The sequence below is a fragment of the Dryobates pubescens genome, chromosome Z, assembly GCF_014839835.1.
Source record: "Dryobates pubescens isolate bDryPub1 chromosome Z, bDryPub1.pri, whole genome shotgun sequence".
Taxonomy (NCBI): Eukaryota; Metazoa; Chordata; class Aves; order Piciformes; family Picidae; genus Dryobates; species Dryobates pubescens.
The window spans coordinates 39,644,643-39,671,655 of record NC_071657.1 but is presented as its reverse complement, the minus strand read 5'-3'; the positions used below and the strand labels follow the sequence as shown (position 1 = coordinate 39,671,655).

The following is a 27,013-nucleotide window of genomic DNA, read 5'->3' as shown; positions in this document are numbered from 1 at the left end:
TAGTTCATCATCATCATCTCTCCCTTGTACTTGACAAAAACCATCATTCCTGGATTACTAAGTGAATTGGGAAGAAATTTAAGGGGACTGTAAAATAGGTATTGAGCTGAAGTGCTGTGGGGTCATAACCACAACAGGGATGAAAAAGAAAACTTATCTTTGCATGAAGTCAAGAAAGGGTGCAAAAGTTAAAACGCATATTAGTAACATAATACCACGGTGCAAAGAAGCAGGTTTGCCTCCCCTTTCTCTTTGAAATCACCTCTCTAGTCATCCCTCTGTAAAAACTCAGTTTTCAGAACATTCTATTACACATCCCAACTTCTTCCACCATTAAATTTATTTTGATAACTCTGCAGTAAGACGTAAGCTCTGTTAACAAGTGGTTAGAATATCATACCCAAGGTGCAATCTGAATTCTTTGTTCTATTGGATAACCTTTGCTTATCTCCATGTAAAGTAAGGGTGGACATTCAACATCAAATTAAATTAATTATAAACCAGAAGTGGTCATGGTAAGGCCAGAGATCAAGCTTCTGTGCACATATATTCTGGGTTTTGTGCTTTGTTAAAGGTTGTTAAATCGTGCAAAACATTGAAGCTGTTTATCCAGATTTTAACAGGCTCTATGACCTATGTTAGTGAGCCAGCTATGCAAATTCTGAAAAGACTGAATTCAGACAATTCAAATATCCAAGCAGCACTGGTATTTTACAAATCACCCTCTATCTTTGAATTTTTATGTCTTGGTGACTGGCTGGGTTCTTTAAGTGCTGTACTGTAAGCACAAACTTCATCCAAAGAGGTTCAGCAACAAAGAATGCACTTCACTGACAAGCAAGAGAAGGAAACCACAGGAGAACAGAAACAGCCACCACAAGGAAGGTGAACTTGTTTCTAAGCTGCACTATAGAAGTTCCTGAATCCTAATAGTTTCATTCAAAATCACAGAATGGTTTGGGTTGGAAGGGACCTTAAAGATCATCTTGTCCCAACCCCCCTCCCATAGGCAGGAACACCTTTCACTTAAGCAGGTGATTGAGAATGATTGAGATATGATAATGAAAAATCTGCTAGGATTCCACCATACTATACTCCTCCCCAAAAGCTACACTAGCATCTTAGGTCTCACCTGAGGTTGGGTCAAAACTCCAACCTACATTTTTTTATGCTGTTGACTTAAGTTCAGCCTTCTGTAAAGAATAGTAAAGAAGCAAACTATTTTGCTCCAGACTGTTGTAAGGTCTCTGCCTATTGCAGCAAATTCCTGTCTTTTCCCCTAACTTCCCTCTGCCAGGAATTAGGTTACTTGACAACTAAAACCAAAGCTTGAATTACAGCGGTACTTCAAATTCTGTGGGGCTGGCTATGTTAGAAATTGTGTAATTCTTTGTAAATGTTTTTCATATTCCCTGTTTTCAGAGAACAAATGCAGTTTTTCTGCAAGCTATTCTGGGGGCCAACATATAGACATTTTAGTGAAGAAAAAAATAATTTATTCTAGAAAATAACACCAAGGAAGTTCCACTGCAGCTTGTCAAAATTTCTTTGACATGATATAAAAATCTGCTTAACAGTATTGGGGGGGGGGGGGGGGGGGGGCAATAGTAAGAAGAAAGAGTGCTCCATCACCAAAACTGGGCTATATTAGTGCCCAACACCAAAGCTTTCAAGATTGTTGAAAACACTCAGTACATATTTACTTTTGAAAAGTGGTTTCATTTTCCTGTCCCAAAAAGTAACTGAGTACATGATTACTTAAGGAGGATCAAATTTTCATTTTTCTGTATTCAGCTGATACCACATCAAGCAGGAAACTGATGTATGAAATTCATAAATTCCTGTTCAGGAATAGGAATCTTCTTTCTCTTATTTTGTTTACGTTTATGAAAACCACCTCCTTCCATTAGGTTCAAGTGCATTTTTAGGACAGCAGACTTTCAATCTCCTTCATGAAAGGTAGTGAATACATGTCAAGGTGAACCTTTGCCTTTAAAACACAACATCCCAGCACAGGTGCAATACTTTCACTTCCCCAAAGTTTCTAAAGGAAACTTTCTACAGCATAATCCTATAGCATTTTTGTAAAGGCTAACAGAGTGAAAAATTAAGAAACAAAATCTATCATGAGCAATACCTACCTAATTTTAAAATTCATGTTACAAACAAGCCCTTAAATACAAAGCTTGTTGTTAGTCACAGAACTAACACCTTACTATACATTCTCAAAGGCCACAACCTTCCACAAAGAATCTAGCATTATTTTATCATTGCCTTCAAAGCTTTATCACAATTCACAAGTCATAACTTTTTTATACAATCAAAAGCAAACTACTTCAAGACTAACTTAATCAGCACATCACCGTGTACTCCTTTTCCATCAGCTTGTTCAGATAAAGTAGTATGAGTCACGAGAACAAAGGAAAGACATCATTTGAAGAGATGCAAATATTTTAGTGATTACCTCCATTGACATCCAGCAGTCTTGGCAATGCAGTACATATAAGCACTATGCTCAAGAGCACCCATTGTACTTGATCAAGAGTCTTAATAGATACAGCCTGACAAGGCCCTTTCGAGTTTCAGCCTGTATTTAAATAGTGTAACGCACCTTTAAATCTCTATGGATAATAAGAGGCTTCTGTTTATGCATATGTTGTACTGCTCTGCAGGTCTGATAAAAGATCTTCAAAACTGTGTCACAGGAAATCGGTCCTTTGGATTCTACTTTCTTTAAGAATTCCACTAGTTGTCCTGTGGGGAAATCAGAGAAATTCATATAAACACAGAGAGCATCAAACTCTGAAAGCCTGGCAAAGGTAGGCACGTGCCCTTCTTAAGATTCATAATCTTAAACTGTAATATTAGATGGATATTCTGGAAACAGCAGATCCACACTGACAGCAGTGCCAAAAGAAATGGTGGTCTAAGGAACTACTCCTTCTTTTCCTTACGTTGACTAGTTTCAAACACAAAGAACTTAATGATCATCCTATCATAGCATCAGTCAGGGCTGGAAGGGACCACAAGGATCATCTAGTTTCAACCCCCCTGCCATGGGCAGGGACACCCCACACTAGATCAGGCTGGCCACAGCCTCATCCAGCCTGGTCTTAAACCCCTCCAGGGACGGAGCCCCAACCACCTCCCTGGACAGCCCATTCCAGGGCTTCACCACTCTCATGGTGAAGAACTTCTTCCTCACATCCAGCCTGAATCTCCCCACCTCCAGCTTCATTCCATTCCCCCTAGTCCTATCACTACCTGAGATCCTGAGAAGTCCCTCCCCAGCCTTCTTGTAGGCCCCCTTCAGATACTGGAAGGCCACAATTAGGTCACCTCAGAGCCTTCTCTTCTCCAGACTGAACTTGAACTGGAGCTTTGATCACAGTCCTTACCCTGTGAAAGGCTTGGCTGAACTCTAGCTCCACTGAACTATGCTACCGGTAACATGCTTTCAAAGCTTCTAAGCTGTGAAGCAATCTGTGCACAACAGCAGTCAGAAGCAGCATGACCTACTGGGAAAAGAAATAGTTTACCTTTACACAGCTCTGTAAGCAGAAGAAACTCTCCCTGTCCTGTGTCTGATTCTTCTTTTCCTATAGATGCAGCAGAGCAGAACTGCACAATGTTAGGATGACCTGAAAGTTTTTTCTGAGATAACATTTTCAAGGAAGACAACTGGTAAGCTTACTGATATTATCCTCCCATCATTACTAACAATTCTTCATATTAAAACCTTTGTCGTTTCACTTTCTGTTCAAAAATTCCAGGTACCTTTTTCAAATCTTGTAAAGGAGAGGAGTAAAATAAGTGATCTCTGTTCCTGACAGCGAACATTAAATTGCATAATGTCACTCAAAATGAAGCTCTTGGGGGAAAAAAAACCCAACACTGAGGGTCTTAAGAGTCTTGAGACTACATTATACCTACTATCTAATAATATCAATGAAGAAAATAGCACAGCAGCAACACTGAGAAATATAATTATTTTTTTTCAGATACACATGTGCTATTCAAACTCCTTCCTTTGTATTCAGTACTACCTTTTAAAGCTAGGCACATCTCAGGCAGAAATTAAGAAACACAGAGACTAAAAGCAAAGTTCTGAGTAGTCACAATGGCAGTAAATCCAGTGCATGTGAGGGAAGTCTAATTAAGATCTAAATACCACCTGAGCAGTCAAAAAGTCTCTTGATCACAGTGACAAGACTTCAAGAATGAGAATTTCAATTTTACTAGCTGAAGTACATGACAAGGTCCACAGTAGCTACAAAAGTTATCTGCACACGTTGAATTCCTGCAAACGCTGAAGAATTGAATTTTCTAGATGTTGGTGCCAGATTCATGACAAACTGACAAACCAGGACCTTCATCAGAATCGGTCTTAAGCATGGAAAACTAATAATGACTCTTTAAGGCAGACCTCCATTTCTCTGGAATGTCTGATACCAAGACATTAAATAGAAAAATTAAAATATGTTCCAGAAAAGGATACCATAAAACAAACTTCCTGAATAATGGCTTTGTTCTTTTCTTCTTCATTAGACAACAATCTCTGTCAGAAAAGAGAGTAATTGAGAAGATGTAATTACTGAAGCCCCCCAGAAAGACAGTGCACAGTTTGGTTGGTTTTTTCCCAGAACACAATGGATAAGCTACAGTCAAAAACCTAAGGAACCCTGATAGGACAGTAAACAGTGGGCTTACCATACATTTTGATATATTACCACAATTACAACACCCAGTCTTCCAGCTACCTGTACTGTTCAGGTTCAGTGATAACTAAGTAGTTGTAACCTTTTGACACTCAGTAAACTAACTGCTCTGACAGTTTTCTATTCCATAAACCCTCGACTCTTCCAGCTGCAGCATTAAGCATTAACAAGATTAGATTCATCATTCACCTCAAATTTTCAGGAACAACTTTCCACACATTCCAGCTAAAACTTCTCTGAGTTATGTACCCTATCTTTCTCAATGGTACTTGAGTGTAATCAGCAGCAAAACCAAACATCCAAATATCACTTGGAGTCAACATTTGACTAGAATCAACCTGAGCGTTTGTGACAAAAGCACCAGTTTTACAAAGCAGAGGAAGTACAATAATGGTTCATCTTTTATTTGTTATTTTAAAATAAGACCACTTCTAGATGACATTTTGAACACAAACAGCATATGGGCTTGGTCACGTTTTGTTACTGTATCATGTGGTATGAAAAGAAAAAAACACAGCCAAGTAATTACTGGCAGCATAACACCATTTCACCTCTCCCACCTCTCATACTACCACCTTTTTCACTTTCTCTCCAAGACAGATGTCTTCATTTTGATACAGCCACAAAGCATTTCTATTCCAAAGATTGAGCCATTTTGTGGTGAACACAAGTGATGTGGTATTTTTTTTTAACAAATACGACAAAGCAAATTATTTCACTTTGTCCTCTCCATAATACTTCAGGTTTTCAGCTGTTACATGATTATTATACTTTAGAAAATAAGAATCAGAGGAGTCTCTGAAAAGTGTCAGCCTGTAAGTTTGCTCAATTAGAGTGTGGAGCATTATTTTTAAGACTTAAACTTGCTGTGGAAGTACAAAGGTAGGTTAACAGGCAGGCTAAATCTGCCTCCGATGAATGGAAGTATTCCTGTACCTCACCTCAAGTAACTAGGACATGTTACACTTGCAACAAAAAGCTTGTGGTGGGATCGTGAACTTCTAGAGCAAATGAAGACAAACAGTAGAAGTACCTAACAGAGCAATGCCCATCTTTAGCACCTGAACACAAAAAGCACATGTTCCTAACATCAATGACCACTCTAAATAAAGGTACAGTGTGCTACAAAACCCACTTCATCACTCTGGACTTTTCCAAATTACTTTTACAGGGGCATATATCAAGGATTAACTGCCGCGCTAAAGCATCAAGCAGTAAGACAGACCTGTAGTGGAGGAAATTCATTTTACCTTTAAAGCATAATCTTTTCCACTTCCAAGATCTTGAGCTTCATAGACAAAAGCAAAACCACCTACAAGAAGAAGGCACACTAAGTCAGTTTCAATTTCAATGTTCAGGTAAATCATTATTTTCATTATAATATACTTAGAAAAGTATCTGAATTCACATTAAGAAGTATATGTATTTTTCAGTGGCTTACCAAGAGCATGGGTAACCTATATAGGGGAGAGAAAACTGTCTGTTTCCCTCTCTTCCACATGCCAGAAGCACACTTTATTTTCCTGCATTCTTTTAGTCTGCATACACAGATTTCCTATGAAACAGTAAATGAAGGTTCTTACAAAAACTGGATTCGGAACAGCCAACGATTTTAAACTACTTGTTTGTTTTACACTGTTAGGCAATAACCAAGGCAGATAACATGTTAAATATATTTCACCTGATATTTTTAGGATAATTGCCATGCTTCAAGGTTTGTATTAAAAGCAGAAAGCGGTTTCAAGCACTCAGGCACATACTTCTAATAAATGTGATACCATTGCTAAATTGCAATTTGTCATTTCATACCACATTGTTTTCCTTCCTACTCATTTTTGGCAGAGTATCTATTTCATTCAAATACTAACAGTTTGCTCAAGAACACTGCACATTTCTACAAAGTGGGGAAAAAAATGAGGAAGAAGTCCGAGGTCTGGAGATTATTAATTAATCTCACTGTTGTGAAAGAACAAATCTCTATGTTATACTGCATTTTAAAGATTCTGGTATCACTTCCATTTCTTCTGGGAATGTCACCCCAACCGGTACACCAACAGTGTGGTTGCACACATGCTCTCCCATCTATTGCAGAGTATTACTGGTAAAGTAATAGCAGAAATGACAAGTTTCAATGACTTGTTTCTCTACTCCAATATAGAAAATAAGCACAGATTAAGTCAGTGAACAAGAAATTTTACTAGTCAAAAAGATAAGTCAACTGAAGAATGAACCACCATAAACAAGAAGCAAGTTGACAAGGCACCTTGTTTAAAAAATCCAGCATCCAAATCAGTAGTTACATTAGTATGCAATATCTTCATCCGATATCTGGATGAAGACTACTAAACTGGGGATGAATTGAACACCACATTTGCTTTGTGAAATTCAGTCAAACACATGACTTTTTTAAAAGTACTCTCAAAAGTTTTAGAGGCCAATTGACCATCACAGCGCTCTCCAAGACTTCTCCTGAATGACACTGCCCACACATCTGTTACTTTGCCAGTAGCATCCACAACATAAAATGAATAAATCACAGGCCTCTGAATACTGCCTATGCTTCTGGTACTTGAAAGGGAATTTCCCAGCTGCCTGGAGGACAAGCAAGACAGTAACTAGTGCGCCACAGAAGAGTTAAAGCATTAATGAGACCATTAAAGACAACAGACAGTAAGGACTAGGGTTCAGTCCTACCATACACTACCTATGCATGCCTTCTGCTTATCCATTTTACAGAAATGTAGTTCAGTACTTTCCACAACTAGAAGTTCCCTTAGCTATTCTAAAGCTGCCAGTGCAACTGCTCTGACCAGCAGTTAAAAATCAGTATTTCTGGCACTGAAGATAAAATAAAGACCACACTTACTGCCACCTTAGACTAATACCTGAAGGGATTTTGCTTGTTTAGGAATCATAGCATATATAAGAATGAATATGGAGAGTGCTGATAAGCTTTGGCTACTGTTTGTAGCTTTCATAGAGCTGGTGAAACAAGCAAAAGGATCTGTGAGCCCTCACTCATGCAGATTGATAATCTTTCTAATCTTCCACTGAAGCCAGGTGCCAGAAAACCACAAGTTTTGACTGCTCTTGCCACCAGTTCCCCAATCATTCAGAGGCATGCCTCTCGTTTCAGGGTTCACTGTTGCAGTGAATTGCGAGCCCCTGTACACCAGTCACTGCACCACAGAGCTACTGACTCCACATCTTTGTCCTACAAAAAAATCCCACAAACCTACTGTACTGCTGGCCGTACACAAGCCTTTACATTCATTTACATTCACCTTGATAAACATCTGATTTCATTCTAAAAACCCCATAAGCTGCATCTTAAAACCACAGGCTTCCATTTACAAAATCGAGGGCTGAGGTCAGTGCAAGTTTGTAGCACACAAAATTACTCAGTTACACTTTCCGGAAGCACTTAAGCAAAATGCTAGAAGAGGCAACCCAGATTACAGATTGGCTGTTCTCCATACTAAACTCAGCTGTGTACACTGCCAAGGGTTCTACCAGGGCTGGAATGGGACAAATCTACTCTGCATTTCAGGAATACATCTTGCTAGTATCCCTTCAAATACAAACATCCACAGACATACACACATGCACTCCAAAATATAACTATGCTTCATTCAAATGCATCAAATGCCCTCCTGGCAGTCATACAGGTAAAAAGCACTTTTGCATCATAATTAACTTATCAAGTCAGTCCAATCCACCATTTCCAAGCATGTATCTGATTAACAACCAAGGTGATCCAAATTCTAAAGACAGCTCCTAGAAGCACTGCTACCTTCCCAACTGTTCCAACTGGTCTCATAAGCTTTCCCACAAGTTCTTCCTCCAATGTAAGAAATGCTTACAATACACACCGAGTTGCACATTACAACTGGACTTAATCCTGCTGGAAAATTATGAAGGAGTAAAAGGAGGAATTAGTTTACCTGTCTAAATTTTAAAAACCCACAGTAAGTCTTCAATAAAATGCACATTTCAAATTTTCACAGAAGCACTGACCATCATAAAGTACTCCCCAAACTCTAGATGTATTCACAGCTGTCCTGAAATTTTCTCAGTTCACAAATAATCTTGTAATTGAGTTTTAGGCATGAATTCTATTTATGAAAACTGCACAAGTTCACTTACTGATAGAAAAGCCTATGACTGAGAATCACAATATTATGACTACCTCAAAAAGGCTTTCGAAGTTTAAGTAATTTTTGTTGCATTTAAATGAATTTCATTTACAACAACAACAACAAAATAAAATCATTTCTTACTTGCTAGCTAGGACTCCTAAGAAATGTTTTCTTCAGCCTCGTAACTACTTCAGAATATATACCAGTTGTACATTTTCTAAGTCTCAGTACTTACTGAAAATTGTAAATGCCCACTTTGGCCTAGCAGAGCAAATGCAAACCATTTCAAAATTGTAATTGTTATCAGGAGAAGTTAATAGAAGCTCTGCTTAGGTTAAAGCACAAACATCTGACTAAGTGAAACATAGCTGGCATTATCTGGAAATCTAGTGAACTCTGCATTCCAAGTTGTCCAAAATGAGATTTTGAGGTCATGCAAGAACCAAATTTTGTATTAACATAATACTTGAATTATTACATTTTCATAGCATGGATTAACAAAAGAAAAAGTAATGAAGACAGCCTTCTTTAAAGCCATATCGATGGTAGCACGTCTTACCAGAGCTCCTAGAAAGACTTAAGCAGTAGGATCTCACAAGGTATTAAGACTAGCATGCTGAAGAGAGAAACTTCATGAAAATACTGATTGTTTCAGAGTACCCAAGTAGATTAAAAGATGCAATTTTACTTTAGTAATTTTACCTTAAAATTAAGTACTGAAATATTAAACACAGCTAAGCTTTTCAGAACTCCAAACAAAAGCCAGTGATATCATGCCTGGATAAATTCCTACTTCACTGCACCTGTCAGAATTCATTGCTATGGCCTCTAACCTCCGCTATGTCCCCATCCAAACATCAGTTGAACCCACATTCCTCATTCTGTCATTTCATTGTTTCACCTGAACACATTTCAGTTCCATACAACACTGCTCACTAAGTGGTGATGGGTTCACTACTACTGCAGCACTACAGCTGATACCAAATTTAAAGCTATGAATTTTCTGGGATAACAAAGGAGATAATAAGTTGCAAATGTATTATTATTTTACTTAAAAAAAAAAACAATCACCAAAAAACCACACACTCTTTTATTGGTGAAAGCAATAATAATAATAATGCTTCATTCATTATCAAAAGCAGTTTAATTAGGGTACAGACAGTTTATTAAAACAGTTTTAATATACTTTGAATAGGGACAACTTTACTGGCAAAACTCCTTTGCCAGGCACCCTGACCAAAACAGTTTGCAATATAATCTGCAAAAATGAAAGATGGGGGGGGGGAGGGGAAGGGCAAGTTCACCTGTTCAGCTATAACCACACCAAGGGTTTCAGAGTCAACACAGCTATGCCCGTCAATGACCACACCCTTGTACCAACACACCTGTGTGAACAAACATCTGTATAGTAAATCTAGTTAGGGCAAATGATGAAACAAAGGTTAAGAGCAGAAGGACTGCTTTGGTTTCTGCCCTACAGGTATAAAAAGAATGTAGTTTTACTTGGGATTTTTTCACTCATTCCTGCTCACGTAAACAATCTGTATAAGGTTTTAACTCAGTTCTCTGAAGCTACTGTGTATGCTTATGCACACTTATCCACACTTTTGCCCCTGGAGACAAAGGTTTCACTGTAGAAGCATTTCACAACCTTATTTTCACAACACAGCCCAAGCCTTCAACAATGGTTTCAGATTATTGTTTTCTGCCTCAAAATTTATGGCAGAAGAAAACAGATTTTCTCTCTCATCTGTGGACACAAAGTTACACACAAGAGGTCCACTACTACAGAGCATCACACCAACTCATAAAAATGGAGTAGCTGAAGTACAACAGTCAATCCTTAGCATCAGTCTCACCCCATAGCAGACCCAGAGAAACACACCAGAACAAAGTTTGCCAGCGTCACCTTCCTGGCCCACACTGACACGGGTTACTTGCATTAGGAACTAACCCTTACATCTTTTGTTTTAATGAGCACTCTACATTCATCTTTACACCACAACAGCCCACAGGTTTGTTCTTTTCAGTACTTCTTCATCCTCTTACAAAGATTAGAAGACCCGTTCTTTTCCAACCAAGAGATTTGTTTTCTCCCTCACGTTAAACCTAGGCATCCTATAATATCAAATAAGCTCACTGCACTATAAATCAAACTGATTTTAAAATCCTTTTTCTTTTTTTCCTGCTGTTTTCCCATCTTCACTGACTTTTCAGACTAACCATTTCAGTGAAGTGGTAATTTTCCTACCTGTCAGCTAATGAAGCCATCAAAACAAGGGCATAAGCACATAAGGGCACGAAACAGCTTGCAATTTCCTCACACAGTTCACTAGTCATGAGAAAGGGGTGGTGTGAAAAACTTCCTGTAACTACTTGATATAACTTGTCCCCTCGCAAATACTGACATCTGTTTACATATTGAGTAGCTTGTTTCAGTTATTACTGGATTGTAGTTAAAACACTGCAATTCTAGCCAGTTCCAGTGCATCTTACCTGAAAGCAGACAGATGCTTTTCCACCAGACTATAAACAATACCCTTAATCAAACCTGAAAGGATGCTCTGTCACTGTTGCTAAGCACTGGTTCGCATGTATACCTTTTGAAGTTTGGTCATGCATTTGTGTCAACTGCAAATTCCTAGTAACAACAGAAACTGCCTTAAAAATGAAGCATGGCTCAAACTGAAAGACCTGGACCTTTTCCCACAACTTTGAGAAATGAGGAGGTAGAACACATTGAAACTTTCAGAGCTTCTCTGCAAGCAAAAATCAAGAAACAATGAACCAAGAAACCACAGCTAGGAAACACTGCCTTTAGAAAACAGCACTGTTCTGCTTCACATTGAAAGAAGTCTCTAAAGAGACTACAAAAGGGAAAGCAAATGGGTCAGGGTGCTTCAGCTCTTCTTTAACAACTGTCACCCTTTTTCCCCCACTTTAAAGAGGTCTGCCTCATACTTGGTTTGTAGAGCTAGCTGTCAGTTCACCCTGTTACTTTAACTTCATGTGAGCTCACCTCCCTTCATAGAAACTCCAAACATCTGTCAGCACATCAACTTACAATATTCACAGAAACTTGACAGTTAAGTGTTCATTACCCCTCTACTGCTCAGAATTTTGTGAATTACATCCCTTCCAAAAGTAGCATTTAATTACACTAGCACCATCCTGTAAATCTAGGAGTTGCAGACCCCACAAAATTGCACCTACAGGCTTGGTAAATGCTAATATTGCCCGTTCTCCCTCAATATTGAAGAAGCCTTGAAACCTAAAGTAGCAGATTATTTTTATATACTTCAATGAGACACAAGTTTCACTACCAAAATGCAGCAGCCTATAAAAGTCACCTACATGGCTTCAACTAATGACAGCTTTTTAAACCCTAAAAAAGAGCTTGTAAACATTTGATCCCTTTCTAAGGAATGCTCCTTTCTTCATGGTGACAATTTTAGATTCAGATCAGTCTGAATAATGCATATTTCTTGTCATTACGTTTCTCATCTTCTATGCTCCTCTTCTACCCACCCTTACTGCTCAAGGGAAACATAAGAAACCACACATGAAGAATGGCTGTTAAATGTGTGCTACAGAATGTGCTTGTTCCCTGCTTTCCACAGAACTGCACATCAGAAAGGAGAATGCAGTGAGGTAGGAGTCAGTCTGTTCAACCCAGCAACATAATACAAGAGGAAATGGGCTCAAGGGAAGTTTAGGCTGGATATTAGGAAGAACTTCCTTACTGAAAGGGTTACCAAGCACTGGAACAGCTTGCCCAGGACACTGGTGGAGTCCCCACCCCTGGAGGTATTTAAGAGTCTTGTAGACAGTGCTTAGGGATACAATTTAGTCAAGGACTTGTCAGTGTTACATTAATGATTGGCCTATATGACTTTAAAGGTCTTTTCCAAACTGGGCAATTCTATGATAAAACTCTATTTATTCAAAGTGTTAAGGAATGTAATGCTAAAACATCTCAAAAGTCACAGTGGTTTTAGTTGGTACCTTTGTAGCGCCTGAAAAGCTGTTTTCTGGAACTTCTGTCAGGTATTCCAAAGTTGCTTGAGTGTGCAAATGTGCCAGCTTTCAGGAGAAACAAACAAGACATTTCTGAAAACTACAGTTTTGTCTGTTGTGGTCATTTCCTCTCCCAATTCTCCTCCAAGGCCAAATGCACAGGCTACATCGATTGCTGAGTCAGAATCATCCAGGGCCCTCACCTATCTGGTAGAGGTTGACAGACAATTCTGACATGCCTGAACAAAAAGGAAGGACCTTCCAGGACATCTGGAGGACTGAAGAAACAAAATGTCAGCCTAAAAATGTACATACCATTCACAGACTAGCAAGGGACATGAGAGAGACCACAGCTTAAGCCAAACCCATCTAAGCCTATAAAAATTAAACACATTAGTGAGCATTTGGAGAACTCTTATTATCACAGGTAGCTGGGCTACAAGCATGTAGACACCCTGGTCAGAGCAGATGCCCATGTTGTGATAGAGACAAGTACAGAATACTCAGACTGGCAAGTGACTTGTACCGTACAAGAGTGCTCTCTATCACAAAAGTATCAGATATTGCATACCTAGTTATTAATTGTTAGTAAACATATGTTACTTAAGTAAAACTGAGTGGTGGTCTGTGCACTTACCTGGAGGACCCAAAAGAACCACAACCTAGAGGACACAGAAGAACCACAATTCATACAAAGGGCAAGCAGGGATTAAATATAACGGTCCCAACCCATTTCCTTGAAATTTCTTAACTGCAGTGAGACATGGAAATGCCCAAGTAGAAAAATCCTGTATTCTAGGAGCACTCAGTTCATCCTGTGACACGCTTAATCTGTTTGCACCTTTGGAGGCAGTATCAGTGTGAGAGAGTACCATCACCAACCCATCTTACTCAGGTTGGTCTCAGCTTCCTGCAGCAGCACACTGTATTTCCAGTGAACCTGGTACTACCCCTAACATGGCACCCCTGAAAAAATGAACGAGGAAACAAATCCAAAGAACCATAGCTAAGGTCTCGGCTTACAGTACGGCCAAACGTGTATCTGCACCAACACAGCCAGCCAGAACACTAGAGAGCTGGAAAGAGTTGCAGAGAAAACTGAACTTAAACTGCCACATGATACTGTGTAATGCTAATCTACAGACTGTGCACACTCAAGCAACTGAAAACAAAGCAGACCGTATGATCCTGCAGCTAAAGCTCTTTCTCTCTGCATTGGCTTATCACACAGAGCTCACCATAGATTTGAAACCTAAATTCAGAAAGTAGCACTTGACATTCTGCTAAGGAATTTGGTATGAAAGGACTCCTTTAGAAGAAACAGATTCTGCAATTGTAAGCAAGGAAGGGAAAACATATAAGCCACAGTTACACAAGGGTGTATCTGAAGATGCCAAATGTAGGTTCAGAGTTCAATTTCAGGAACAAAAGCATCATGCTAAAAACAAATTCAAGCCTGAAAACAGCAAGAGAGGCTGAGACTTCTAAATTTTGTATTTATACTCAATATACCCTAAGGGTTGGTTTAGTCCAGTTATGTTGGCTAGAGAGTATTACTACTAAAAGCCAGCTGTTAGGACCTATTTCAGTTGGTGAAATAACAGCAAACACGAAATAAAAGCCTAATACTGAGATAAATGTGGAAGACAAAGATAAATTCTCAAGAGCATTAGACTCAGTTTAAATCACCTGATCTGCCATCCTTCCCCTACCATTTTAGAAAGCCTGTGTCAGATCCTGGGATAACAGGAGGCTGCTGCCAAAGTATGAAATACTTGCTTCAGAAGCAGGAACTGCACAGCAGTTACATCTCAAACACAGCTTCCTGTCCTTCCTTTCCTTTGGAGTTCTCTGGAAACTGCTCCAGTCACTCCTGGCAGGAATGTCATGGTGTCAGCAGCACCAGCAGTTTTGTTTGTGTTCACCTTGCAGTCACATTATGTGGAGAGCTTACATTTCACTCACAACTATGACTGGATCTTTTGTAAAGAAACGATAAATCGAAGGCTCGAGGCAGAACTGGAAAATACTGACAGGCTTTGTCTGAGATCATATGCCAACATGCTTCAGCATTAAATTGATCATTTCTTTGCCCTTAAGAATATAAAATGAAAACCAATGTCCTTTTGTTACAAACAAGCACATTTTTTTCTAAATTTAAATCAGTTGATCTTGAAGAGTGAAATTTCTCTTCCATCCTCATCACTAAGATTTCAACAAAAAACTACTGAGGAAAAATAAAAAGTAATACATTTATTTATACAACTATTTTATTATAAGAAGCAATAATAGAAAATAACTTTAACAAGAAAAAGGAACTCTGAACAGAGCTTTGAGATATTTCACCTAAACAACACCAATCACTTGTACAAAGTTAATGAATTGTGTCACTGCATTAATATGGGCAAATTCGCATTTTAGTCTTTTGAGACAAGCTTTTGATGTCTCTTCTGCTTGTCAAAATAAAGCAACTCCACTGATCACAAGAGCAGTAGGATCCAAATTTGTGCTAATTTCCAAGTAATTTGTACACACCAGTTATAGAACCTACTTTAACAGGACAAGAGTTCTTCACTGAAATTGAAAACTGCCCAGAAATGTAGTTCCTGTAGTCCAGCAAAGTCTATATGCAGAACTAAACCAGCCTCCTAACATTTGTGTTCCCGAATTTCATGGGTTTTCAAAAAAAAAAAAAAAAAACAGTACAGACAGACTTATACCTTTGGCACAGCTTGTATTTGTTGTTTTTTTTTTTCCTAATCTTCTTTTTTAAGTATATATGCAATCCAGCGTTTCCATGAGGTCCCAGATAGATTATAAACTCCTCTGAGAATTGTTACACGGTGAAAGTAAGTCATAAAGCAAGTGAAGAAAGGGTCACACAACACACTGGACCTCTATACATACTCCTAAAGGCCAACAGCAGTGACAGCGAATATTGCTTCCACACCCAGTCCTCACTAAACACCTTCCGTGGTACCCGCGGCCCCTCGGTAAAACAGTAGCAAGGCGCCAACAAGCCTTTCAGAGAGGTCAGCTGCCCGCGCAGCAGGAAGTTGCCGGCCCCGGCAAAGACCGTCGCCCGGCCAAGGCCTCTCCTCGCAGGGCGCGGCCCGCCAATAAGGAAGCCCTCCCGGCCAAGCAAGGGGAGCGGGAGGTCCGGGGCCCGAGGGGCAGCCCAGCCCGGCTGGGCCCACCCCGCAGGGCCCGTCTGCAGGCGCAGCTGGCTGCCGTCGTCTGCTCTTACCCTCGGCGATGACTCGCTTGATGCGCAATTTCATGTCTCCCATCTCCACCGTCTGTCCCACGAAATCGTTCTGGTCGCGACTGGCGGCCCCCAGGGAGCCGGGACCCGCCAGGAAGTCCAGTGCGGACTGGAAGAGCGACATAGCCTCGGCACGCACCGTCCGGCGTGAAAGGAGACCAGTAGCTCAGGCAGGGGAAGAACGGCCCAGCCAAGTTACCGACAACAGCGGTGAGAAGCCCCCCGCTCCTCCACCGTGCCCTCCGCTCCTGCCTGCTTCCGGGAACCTTGCGTCATTTATGACTTCACGGTGCCACCTCCTCCCAGCCTGCCCCGCCGCCGCAGCCAGCCTGGACGCCGGACGGACTGCCTCGCCGCACCGGGGTAAGCCCCGCCCCACCGGGGTAAGCCCCGCCCCTGGCAGCGGTGGGGCGGAAGCCTGCTTCCCGCCGGCCGGACGGTGTTGGGTGTCTCGGGCGCGCTGAGGCGGCCAGGCCTGGTGGCTCGGAAGGAGCTGGCCGAGGCGCTCCCGGCTGTGGGCTGTCGCGGCCTGCGGGAATCCCGAGGAGGGAGGCTGCGAGGCAGCTGGGCCGTGCGCCGGGAGGAGGAACGTCGTTCAGTAGGCAGAAGGAGAAGTTTTTCCCCCTGTTAGCACTCAGCAGTTTGACAGTCGCCAAGAGGTGATGTTCCTTGTGTCAACGACTCAGGCTTGCGTTGGTGGTACTGGGGCAGGATGTGTATTTTTTCCCGTAGAGTATTGCTGTAATAAGTTCCCTCTTCATCTCTTTCCGGTTCTCCCATCTCCATTGCTTTTCTCTGCAACTCTTGACTCACCGACTTCCACTTTCCTGCATCCGCACAGCCTGCACCAGAATGTGCAGGATAAGGTAGTGGTTGTGTATTTTCTACAGCACAGCAAGAGCCTGAATATTTGTAATTGCAATAATCTGCATTAAACATGAGCCTGGCAGTTCAGCTGTAAGGCTGACTACCATGACGGTAGTGGAACACTGGAACAGGTTGCCCAGGAAAGAGGTTGGGGCCCCATCCCTGGGGATGCTCAAGGTGAGGTTGCTCTGGGCAACCTGATCTAGTTCAGGATACCCCTGCTTACTGCAGAGGGGCTTGGGCTAGATGACCTTCGAAGGTCCCTTCCAACCCAGACCACTCTGCCTGTCACTTGCAGGTCACTATCTGCTTACCTGCTTCATAAGGCTTCATGGGACAGCAAATCGCTAAAACCAAAGCTGCCTGAAAGCCTTTTGCTTCAGAAAGAATATTGCTCGACAGGACACTAATTGAAAAAGTTACTTCTCTTCATTATTGCAGTCCTGCCAGCAGGCATCACACAGATGCTCTAAGACATCCCCACACTCTCTAGGATTTTGGGTGGCTATGCTTGTTTTCTCCCACAGAGATGAGTAGTTCAATAGTTTAAAGCTGTATTTCTCTCAATTTTCACAAAGAATGTGCTGTTCTTCATGCCACTGTGTAAATTACAAGACACTGGTATCTTGTGCTTCCATCTCTATTTTGTAATGCCTTCTGCTATTGTAAATCCATTATCACTTGGAGAACAGAAGACTCTCTGTTATCCAAGTGAAACTGAGTAAATGCCTAGGTCATAATGACACTCTTTAACTTAGAGTTAAGTATACAGCATTGCTTTTCTCAGGAGGACCATTGATCAGAGGCTTTACAGTGTAAAACTGTTCAGTTTAAATAAACAATATATGCCTTCCTAGCAACTATGTCCTTGAAGAGTAGCTGAAAGATGGATGATGCCTAGCCTGTACAGGAAGTTCCATCAAAGTAAAACAGAAGGGTGTAAGAACAAGACACAAAGGACATCAAGATCTAAAGAAACAAGAACTCATTGCCAAAAAGAGAAACTATGAAGATGTAAAACTTGCAATATATGTTCCTAATGAGTGAATTTTTGTCACTAACCCGTCATTATAAAAATAAACCATGCACCCCCTTGTGCTGAGAAGTGCCTTACCCTTAAGACCACACCTCTCATGCGCTACTGATTTTGAAGATACTGCTGATTTAATTGAAGGCAAAGCTGTAAACCAATTGGGTATTGGAAGGTTGTGCTTAAACAGTAGTGTGGTGATAAGAAATTATATAATACATTGGGAATTTTGTTGGAGGTATGCTAGCAGTGTGTGACCACCTAGCTTCCAGACTTGTGTAACTTTGCTAATAAATCAGTATCTCAGCCTGTGTGTGATTGGATTTGTTGCATAGTGGGTAAAGAAACTGTTTTTCTAACAGCAGTCTTCTGATGACTCAGATGGGACAGCCATAAGGCCCTGCCTGGGTCATCCTGCTGCACATGAGGAAAGCGGACTGGTTTGGATTCCAACATGCACTAATGAACTGATCAGAGACTCTGTTTAATCTCCTCCCCAGTCTGGATGTGGTAAGCAACACAGACATGCAGCAACATTTATTGGGATACTGATCAGGTAATCCTAAAAAACAGGTAAATAAGGACACTGGTCTAAGTTCGGTAGTGGCAGTTGTAATTACTAATAAACCACACATAGACGGTGACAACCTGAGTGTGTGGGTCTGTGATTGTATACCACACAAGTAGATGGTGAAGAATGTGGGTAAGTGGGTCTGTGAGAACCTGAAAACAGAGGGTAGCTCATCTGTAGAAATGCCTCAGTGTTCTCCTTTGGGCTATAATATAAAAAAATTGAATAATTTTGGAGGGGATCTTTAGACCAAAATAAAATCAGTATGGTATTAGTGGCCAATCAGTAGTAGCCAATGTATAAACTGGATGATGGGCTCTTTGAATTATAAAACAATACTGCAATTATTGATATTTCATAGAAGAAGAAGGAAACAGGATTAAGAACCGTATGTGGCATTGTTTTTCATGGTGTGAAAAAATCACAAGAAAAAAAATGTCAGCTAATACCCAGCAACAGCAGTGTTCTGTTGGTGTTGTGAATGATGTCCTGAATAGAAAAAGTGTGCTGCCACGTTGCTCAGTCTGTAGTATTGGTAAAAGGTGTTTGAAGAATAAAGAGGAGGAAGAGCATGTACAACAATTGGTAGCAAAAAATGGGGAATTAGAACCAGATAGTGAGGACAGTACATCAGTATTGGTGGTGCAACCTGAAACTCGATCCTACAACGGGGCATGAGCGGGCAGCAATGGGCCACAATTCCAGCTCCCTTGTGTGGACCAATAGGGCCCATGGGATCCAGTGATAAAGTTTCCTTTTCTTCAGCTCATGCAAAGAGTCAGTGGGACATTTCAAATTATAGTTTTAAACCATGATCTTGATTGCATGCAAGTATTAATGAACAACTTGCTGTTACCAGAAGAACAGATGGTGTTAGAGGAGGCAAAGGAGGAAAATCACCGAAGGAATGCAATAGATCCTGATAGATCTATAGCAGACCAGGAGCAACTTTGGAACCCCTATGGAGTAATGATGATGGTTAAACAGCATCAACAATTAATTTTATATGGTATCCAGCATGGAGTAGAGAACCCCAGAACGTGTCTAAACTGTACCAGGTAATGCAGAAACCTGAAGAAGACAGCTCAGCTTTTTATGAAAGATATGTGAGATAGCTAGAAAATGGGCAAATGTGAGTCCAGAAAAGGAGGAAAATTGCTTGATGTTTAACATCTTGGGTTTTGGCTAATCGGCTCCAGGTTTTAGAAAGGAGTTACAAAATGTTGATGGGATAGCAGGGATGACAGTTTTTCAGTCAAATTGCCTATAAAGTTTATAATAGGCAGGAGGAAGTGGAGAAGCAAAACTAGCAGAAAGAGAAGCAGAGGAATTATGAATTGGAGGCAGGTCTGTTGGCAGCAGCTATTGTACAGGCAACTAGCCAGGCTCAGTGAGGCAGAGGAGACTGTTCAAGAGGCAAGATGGTTGACAATTAAACCAAGGAAGCAGTAGAGGATATGAATTCAGCCTCGGTCCATAGTTCAGCCACCATTAATGCTCAACCAGTGTGCCTGTTGCTGGGACGTGGGATGATGGAAAAATTAATTCCCTAAAAAAGGGCATACAACACAAAATGTGTCCAAGGCCAACTTATGGGGATCTGGGGTACAAATACGGAATTTCTCAGCAGAGCCACTGGTTCAAATAAAGCTGGGGAATGAAGAAATTGAATTTTTGGTAGATGCAGGAGCTACTTAATTCTGTAAAATTCAGAGGGCCTTTAAGTAAACTTTAAATGACAGTAACTGGGGCCTTGTGAAAGCAGGAAATCAAACCTTTCATGCAACCATCTGAGTGAACAACTGAGAGAAAGATGTTTACTCATGAGTTCTTAGATATATCTGAATGTTCTTTACCTCTCCTACGATAGGATTTGTCAAATAAATTTGGTATATAAATCACTTTTGATGAAGGAAAGATAAGGATGCATATACCTGAAAATAATGCCTTGTTGCACAACTATGTCTCTTGCAGACAATAGAAGGGGAAAAAGGTGATCAGGATTTAATGGCAGAAATCAAGAAGGCTGTAGTATCGCTTGTAAGGCCTACCTAAAAACCAGGAAGGGCCAGGGGAATGTTTTGTCCAGAGATTTGGAAAAATGTCCAGATAAGGAAACTATGATCACACTCCTGCAATACTTCAATAACATCTTCCTCAGTACAGATGCACACAAACAATGCAAGGAAAGAACTAGGAGGAACAGAAGGAGCATGACTGCCTCTAAGTGATAGGAGTGTATGTAATCAGACCAGCGTTAAAGGACACACCCATCAATAATCCAGAAGAGCTCTTTACAGACTGGAGCAGCCTTGTGATTAAGGGAGAATGAAAAGCTGGATATGAAGTAGTAATGGTAACTGAGGAAAAGGAGGTAAAACCTTGCCATCTGAAATTTCTGCCCAAAAGGCAGAGTTGATTGATGTAATGAGCCTTGGAAATTGCTAGAGGAAAATGAGTAAATATTTGTACAGATTCCAAATACACTTCAGAATTCATGCTTATGGAGCAATATGGAAATAAAGAAGAGTTATATTCCCAGGATTTCCATATTAGATTTACTAAAGAAATTCTGGACCTCTTAAATGTGTATTACTGCTGAAAGTTGCAGTGATCCATTTTAAGGTCAATCAGACAAGAAACTCAGATATAATCAGAGGAAATCAGAAAGCAGATGAAGCAGAAAAGTGAATTGCTTTCACAGCAATCATGCCTTTAATTGTGCTACAAGAATCAAAACTGGAAACTCTGTACCATTAAAGGGGAAAGACTGACAGAAGTTTTAGGTTGCCAGAAGACTCCTGAGGGATGGTGGGTAATATCTTACGGCAAACGTGTCATAGCATTTCCACTTACATGAAAAATAATGCTCAGAATACATGAAAGAATTCACATGGGCCCTCAGGCCATGGTGGAGAATGTAAAACTATGCAGTTGGGGTCAAAATGTTACTTGCAAAGAATGTCATACAAGGATGTGAAATACAAGCAAGACCTTCTCCAGGAGAGTCAAGGAAAGGGGTTCCTGGTGAATACTGGCAAATTTATTTTTCAGAATTGCCAAGAAGTAATCAGTTTAAATACTTCCTAGTAATGGTAGATATCTTTTTTTGTTGGCCTGAAGCTTTTCTTTATTGAACCAATAGAACAAGAACAGTAATTAAATGGTGAAGTTAAATGATGCCTAAATTTGTGTGCTGGGTTACACCCACCCTGGGGGAAGAGTTGCAAGAACCCTGCTTCTCCCAGGGGACAAAAGAAACTTGATCCTTCCCCCTCCTAAGAGGAGGGGTCCCCCGGGTCTAAGTTGGTCTGTTCCTCTCCCCCTTCCTGTCCAGCAAGACTATAAATGGGGGAGGGGGGGAGAGGGGAAAGCCATGTTGCTCTTTGCTCCTTCCTCACCTGTTCAAAAGGACCCACAGTTGCTGCTAGCCTCCTGGTGCTGCCACAGGGTCAGGTCTGATCTTCTCCCTGCTACATCCACGCTTCTCTAAAGGACTGCAATCCACATACACTGAGGGAGATACAAGGCCATCCAAATTTGGTTTTGTATATTTTCCTATTCATCCTTGTTCCTTACCCTTGTAAACCCTTCCTGTTATTGTTACATACATATTTTGTTAAAAAATTTACTTCTACTTCCAAACCAACTCCAGATTATTTTTGGTAGGTTTACCTCCAGTCTCTTCGGGGGCAGGGGGAGAGGATTTCTTGCTACTATCTGAGCTCTTAAACTCCAGTTAAGGCTCAAACCACTACAATTTGGAATACCAAAAGGAATGCCTCTGACAGAAGACCACATTTTGTAGCAGAAATATTGGAGTAGCAAGAGTTCTGGGTATTAGATGGGATTTACATACTCCCAGGGGCCTCAATATACTGGTAAAATAGAAAGAACAAACCAAAGCCTAACAAGACAAATTGGGAAATTGTATCAGGAGACCCATATAAGTGGGTAGATGTGTTACCAACAGCTTTGATGAGGACTGAGGCTAGACAGAAAGTTAGGTCCTTTGAAATATTATACAGAAAACCATATTCAATACATCTGACAGGAAAAGCAGAAAAAGTGCATGTATTAGAGATCAGACTTTTGCTCAATACTTCATCTCATTGTGAAAGGTTCTGAAATCTGTCCACAGGAGTATTCTCTTAAAAGCTTCAGTTCCTTTGGATTCACCAGGTGTCATGGATTGTGTTAACCTGCTGCTGTTATTCATACCATGCCGCAGCTTTAAAAATGACAGTGCTAACTGGAGCAAAGTGTTATGGGGCTTGAAGTTCAGATTGCAACATGGGAGGCTTCCTGTTTTAGTTGCTGGTTCTGGGTGCTTGGGGGTTGTCTTTTTTCTGCAGGCATGGCAGTGGAAGGAGTGGGAGTCAGGTAGCTGCTGGGTTTGGTTTTCTGTTTTATGCTGTTTTTTTCCCCTGTGTATTTCACTGTGCTGCTTCTGCAAATAAGCTAAGCTAAGGTAGTCATGTATTGTATTATTAATTAGATTATCAGTAATTACACACTGTACTTATGATATCTTATGTTACATTAAACTCTTCTCTCTTTATCTCAGTCCTGAGATGTGTGTTACTCTTCCCCTCACTTTTGGGTTGGGGGAGCAGGCAGTCTAGCCCTTACACACCAGCCCATTATATACATACATCCAGGAGACTGGGTCTACCTTTGAACTTGGAAGGATGAACCTCTGCAAGAAAGATGGACAGGCCTTATCCAGTGCTGCTGACTACTAACAGCAATGAAATTCAAGGGTGTTGATTCATGGAGTAAAAGTGGTCCCAGCTGGATAGTAGAGGGCTGAAGTGTTAGGACTGTCAAAACTAAGGAGATTGTAAAGAACTTACAATGAAATAATAATGAGTCATGCATGGGGCAACCTAGATTTGGGCTGCTCAGTCGAAACAGCTGTTTTTGCAGTGGGCCTGTTAATTATGTTAAGTATACTTTGGGTCTGTTTGTCCAAGCATACTAGCTTTCTAAATTTTAATCACAGCAAGAAATTATTTCACTCTCTTGTCTAGAGCTGATTCACATGTGCAATGGAGGATTAAGAGAACCAGCAATTACGTGGAATCTATATATGTTTCATAAAGTAATACGTGTGTGTGTGTGGCCCAGACTAAGAGAACGTCTACTGATCTAAATAAAATATGGAAACTAACAAAGGTTTCAGAGGGAGTATACCTCTATGGGTGCATTTGAAGTGTACTATTGGTTAATGTCCTGATTCCCTGACCTAAGTCCATAGGTGAAGAAAAATTTAATTGTCTTAGTAACAGCAGTTGTAATATTTGTATGTATTTATGTAATGATCCAATGCATTTTTGCATGTTGTGCAAAACTAGTTGAAATAAGTAGCAGTAAGATAAGACTTATTTAACAATGTAGAGTCAGACATGTACTACATAGAGGAAACTGTTATTCTAGTGAAACTCTTTGAATAAATTCCTAGTTTATAATGACACTGTTTAAGTTATGGTTAAATATATTGCATTAGTCTTCCAAGGATGTCTGTTGATCTTGGGCTTCATGGTGTAAAGCTGTTCATTCTGAATGAATGTGCATGCTTTGCTAGCAGTTATGCCTGGGTGATATTTTACTGATCTGTCTTTTTTAATAGCCAGGACTGTATTTCAGCAGTCAAGTTCACCAGTCAGTAAGATGCAGTTTGAAGTGTAGGTAGTTGGCTAGAAGACACTTCTGTTAAGTGAAGTTGACCTTTTTCTTTATTGCTGAGGCAAAAGCACGGTAAAATGCTCAGTTTGTAACAGTACTTAGCCAAAGAGAGTAATTTATTCTGGTTTAGTTTATTTATGCAGTTTGAGAGGCCTATGGATTATCCATTTACATGCTGGCATCAAAAAACAGAGGAAACCAGCATGGTGCCATCTGTTACTAGTTTGCATCCCAGTTCTGAGAGCTACATTGGGCTGATGCAGGATGTCTGAGCTCGTGGTGAAAAAGCTCTGCTCTGGTCTTCCCAGTTTAACACGCATTCAGTAGCCTCACTGAGCATGAGCAAAGAGACATTCTGGCCAAATATTTTGAGTGGAGAAGATGGTAAAGAAGGGATTTCCCTTTCTATCATGAGGTCAAGGCAGAGCAGAGGTATAAATTAGGTAATTATTAATTTATTTATTTTTTAATCTTAAAAAAAAAAAAAATCTATTTGTATACGGTTAGATATGCTCTTTTCATTTCCATTCCAGTAACTGATTTCAGCACCTTTGAAATTAAATAAATTAAGTAGTAATGAATCAGCATTCTACTTTGCATTTCTCTATATTTTTAACTATACAGCATTTAATCAAAATATAGCTAGGAAAATCACATATGTAATAATGTCTGCATGGCTCCACACAGCACTGATTAGGTTCAGCACAGCTGAATATCTATTTCAGAAGTGCGCCATAGGAGGAATACTAAATACATCTCAGAGGTTTGTATTTTTCAGTGTAGCTGCTCTTGTGAAGTACTCTGAAAGCATGAGTCACAAAGCCAATTATGACACAAAGCAAACAGAACAGATTTTACCTTTCTTAATCTAATGTCTTCATTTTCCATGCATCCTTCATCTTTTCTAAGACTAGGAAGTTATGAAAGGCACTTTCAGAGCTGAGCTGACATTTCTATTTCATTCATTTTCTTCCCTAATTGGATAGCCTAGGTTTGAGTGAACTGTGCCCTTTTGACATGAGTTGAATTCTGCTTCACAAAATCTGACAGGAATCGTCAGCTTTTGGAAATGCCCATACAAATTCACAACGTGAAAAAATATTTTCTAGAATAGCCATTAATACCTCCACGTGTAAGAGTGAATGGTACACCCAAGTAATTTTCTGCAATACAAGTTTCTAATTCATGTAGGTTTTTTGTATTTGCTGAATATCCATACCACCATTCCACCACTTTGGAAGAAGTCACTAAACACAATGCATAAACTATTGTGTTATTCTGATGTGCCTGTGATGGTTTGAGGCTCTGCCTTTAAGAAAGGGACAGTGTTGGAACACTGGCTGAATGTCTTGGTGTCAAAATGAAAACATTCAAGATATTCTAAACGAATTTCATTGGTAGATTGGTAGAATGCAACTTTAAGTTTTAGTGTAGTGGGAATTTTTCTGAGTTCCAGCCTGTTCTGCCTTTCCAGCCTGTCTGCTTCTGAGCAAAACTAGCCAGAATGACCTTGAGATAAGCAAAACTAATTCCTGCATGTGCTTTTGAAGCCTAATAAGAACTCTTTTCCTTAATAACTGCCTTTCTTTCTCTCTCTAACCCCTTTTTGGGAAAAAAGGGAGGTAGGAGGAGGGAGGAGGTATGGGGGGGGAACCCTCCTCTCTGTCCAGAGGAGAGAATTTTGTTGTGTTATTTTCCTTCGCTGTTTATTTCTATATATATTGTAAATACTGTATATATTGTGTTATATATAACCTGCATTCCATATACGCTTGTGAATATAGCTTTGCTTCTCGGACTGAGTTTAGCTGTGATTTCTTTCTCTGTGGGGGAGGGAGAGCTAGGCCCTCTCTCAGTCCACCACAGTGCCATTTTACTTTTTTCTCTTTTTCTGACACAGATTATGAGCCACTGTATTTTGGGACATTTTTATAACATATTTTCTACACATGTTTAAAAAGAAAAAAAAAAGCCTGCTCATTTGATAATGTTAAGTTTAATAAAGCCATAGTTACAACATTTGGAAAAAATATTTTTTTGTTGATCCCCATATGTAGACTATATTGTAACTTTCAGCAGTAAATGCCACCTTAACACTTACATCTGCTTCATTTTTGAGGCTACAGTTTAACAAAATGTTTTCTAGAATAGTAATGGGAAGACATGGCAATCATTCAAAAAAACCCACTGATTTTGTGGAGCAATAGCTCTGTCTCTTATTTCAGATTAGACACTACAAATTAGGAGAGGTAGCTTTTCTCTGCATGTTTCAAACAAGGCACGTGTCTTTTGACGTTCTTGAGGAAAATTTTACATTAGCTAAATTACTTAAAATTAATTCACTTAGCATTATAAAACTTGTTAAACTTTATAGACAGGATCTCTAGAGAGTGAATATATACTGTACCTGTTCTAATCTGTGATTAGGGATTTCTTCTGCAACTGATTCTCCTAACTACTCTTACAGAGAAATCAACAAGAGGAAGGAAAGGTTTGTACTCCGGACTCACAGACTATCCAACTCCTTGAAGAAAAAGCCTGTAATCTTGATCTCAAGTCTCTCTGTAGGAAGCAAGAGGACAAGGTAAATGAAGCATTACAGAAATGTGTTCTGATTGTCTGAAATACACAGTGGTCCAATTTGCCCGCTCTAAGCAGTCCAACAGAAAGGCACCTAGGCTCTGCTACCTTTTTTTTTTTTGGTAAATGAACAGTGAT

General features: G+C 40.2%; 1 protein-coding gene across 1 annotated transcript in view; it reads right to left on the bottom strand.

Moving 5' to 3' along the window:
- GAK (cyclin G associated kinase) overlaps positions 1-16,284 on the bottom strand; it is a 72,297-nt gene extending 56,013 nt beyond the window's left edge. Inside the window, exons 1-5 of the mRNA XM_054178290.1 lie at positions 16,122-16,284; positions 5,969-6,030; positions 4,499-4,558; positions 3,540-3,654; positions 2,612-2,754 (exon numbers count right to left, since the gene is read on the bottom strand). Coding sequence (XP_054034265.1) covers positions 2,612-2,754; positions 3,540-3,654; positions 4,499-4,558; positions 5,969-6,030; positions 16,122-16,263 — 522 coding nt within the window. The 5' untranslated portion in view covers positions 16,264-16,284. The remainder of the gene's footprint in view (positions 1-2,611; positions 2,755-3,539; positions 3,655-4,498; positions 4,559-5,968; positions 6,031-16,121) is intronic.
- Positions 16,285-27,013: the final 10,729 nt, after the last annotated feature.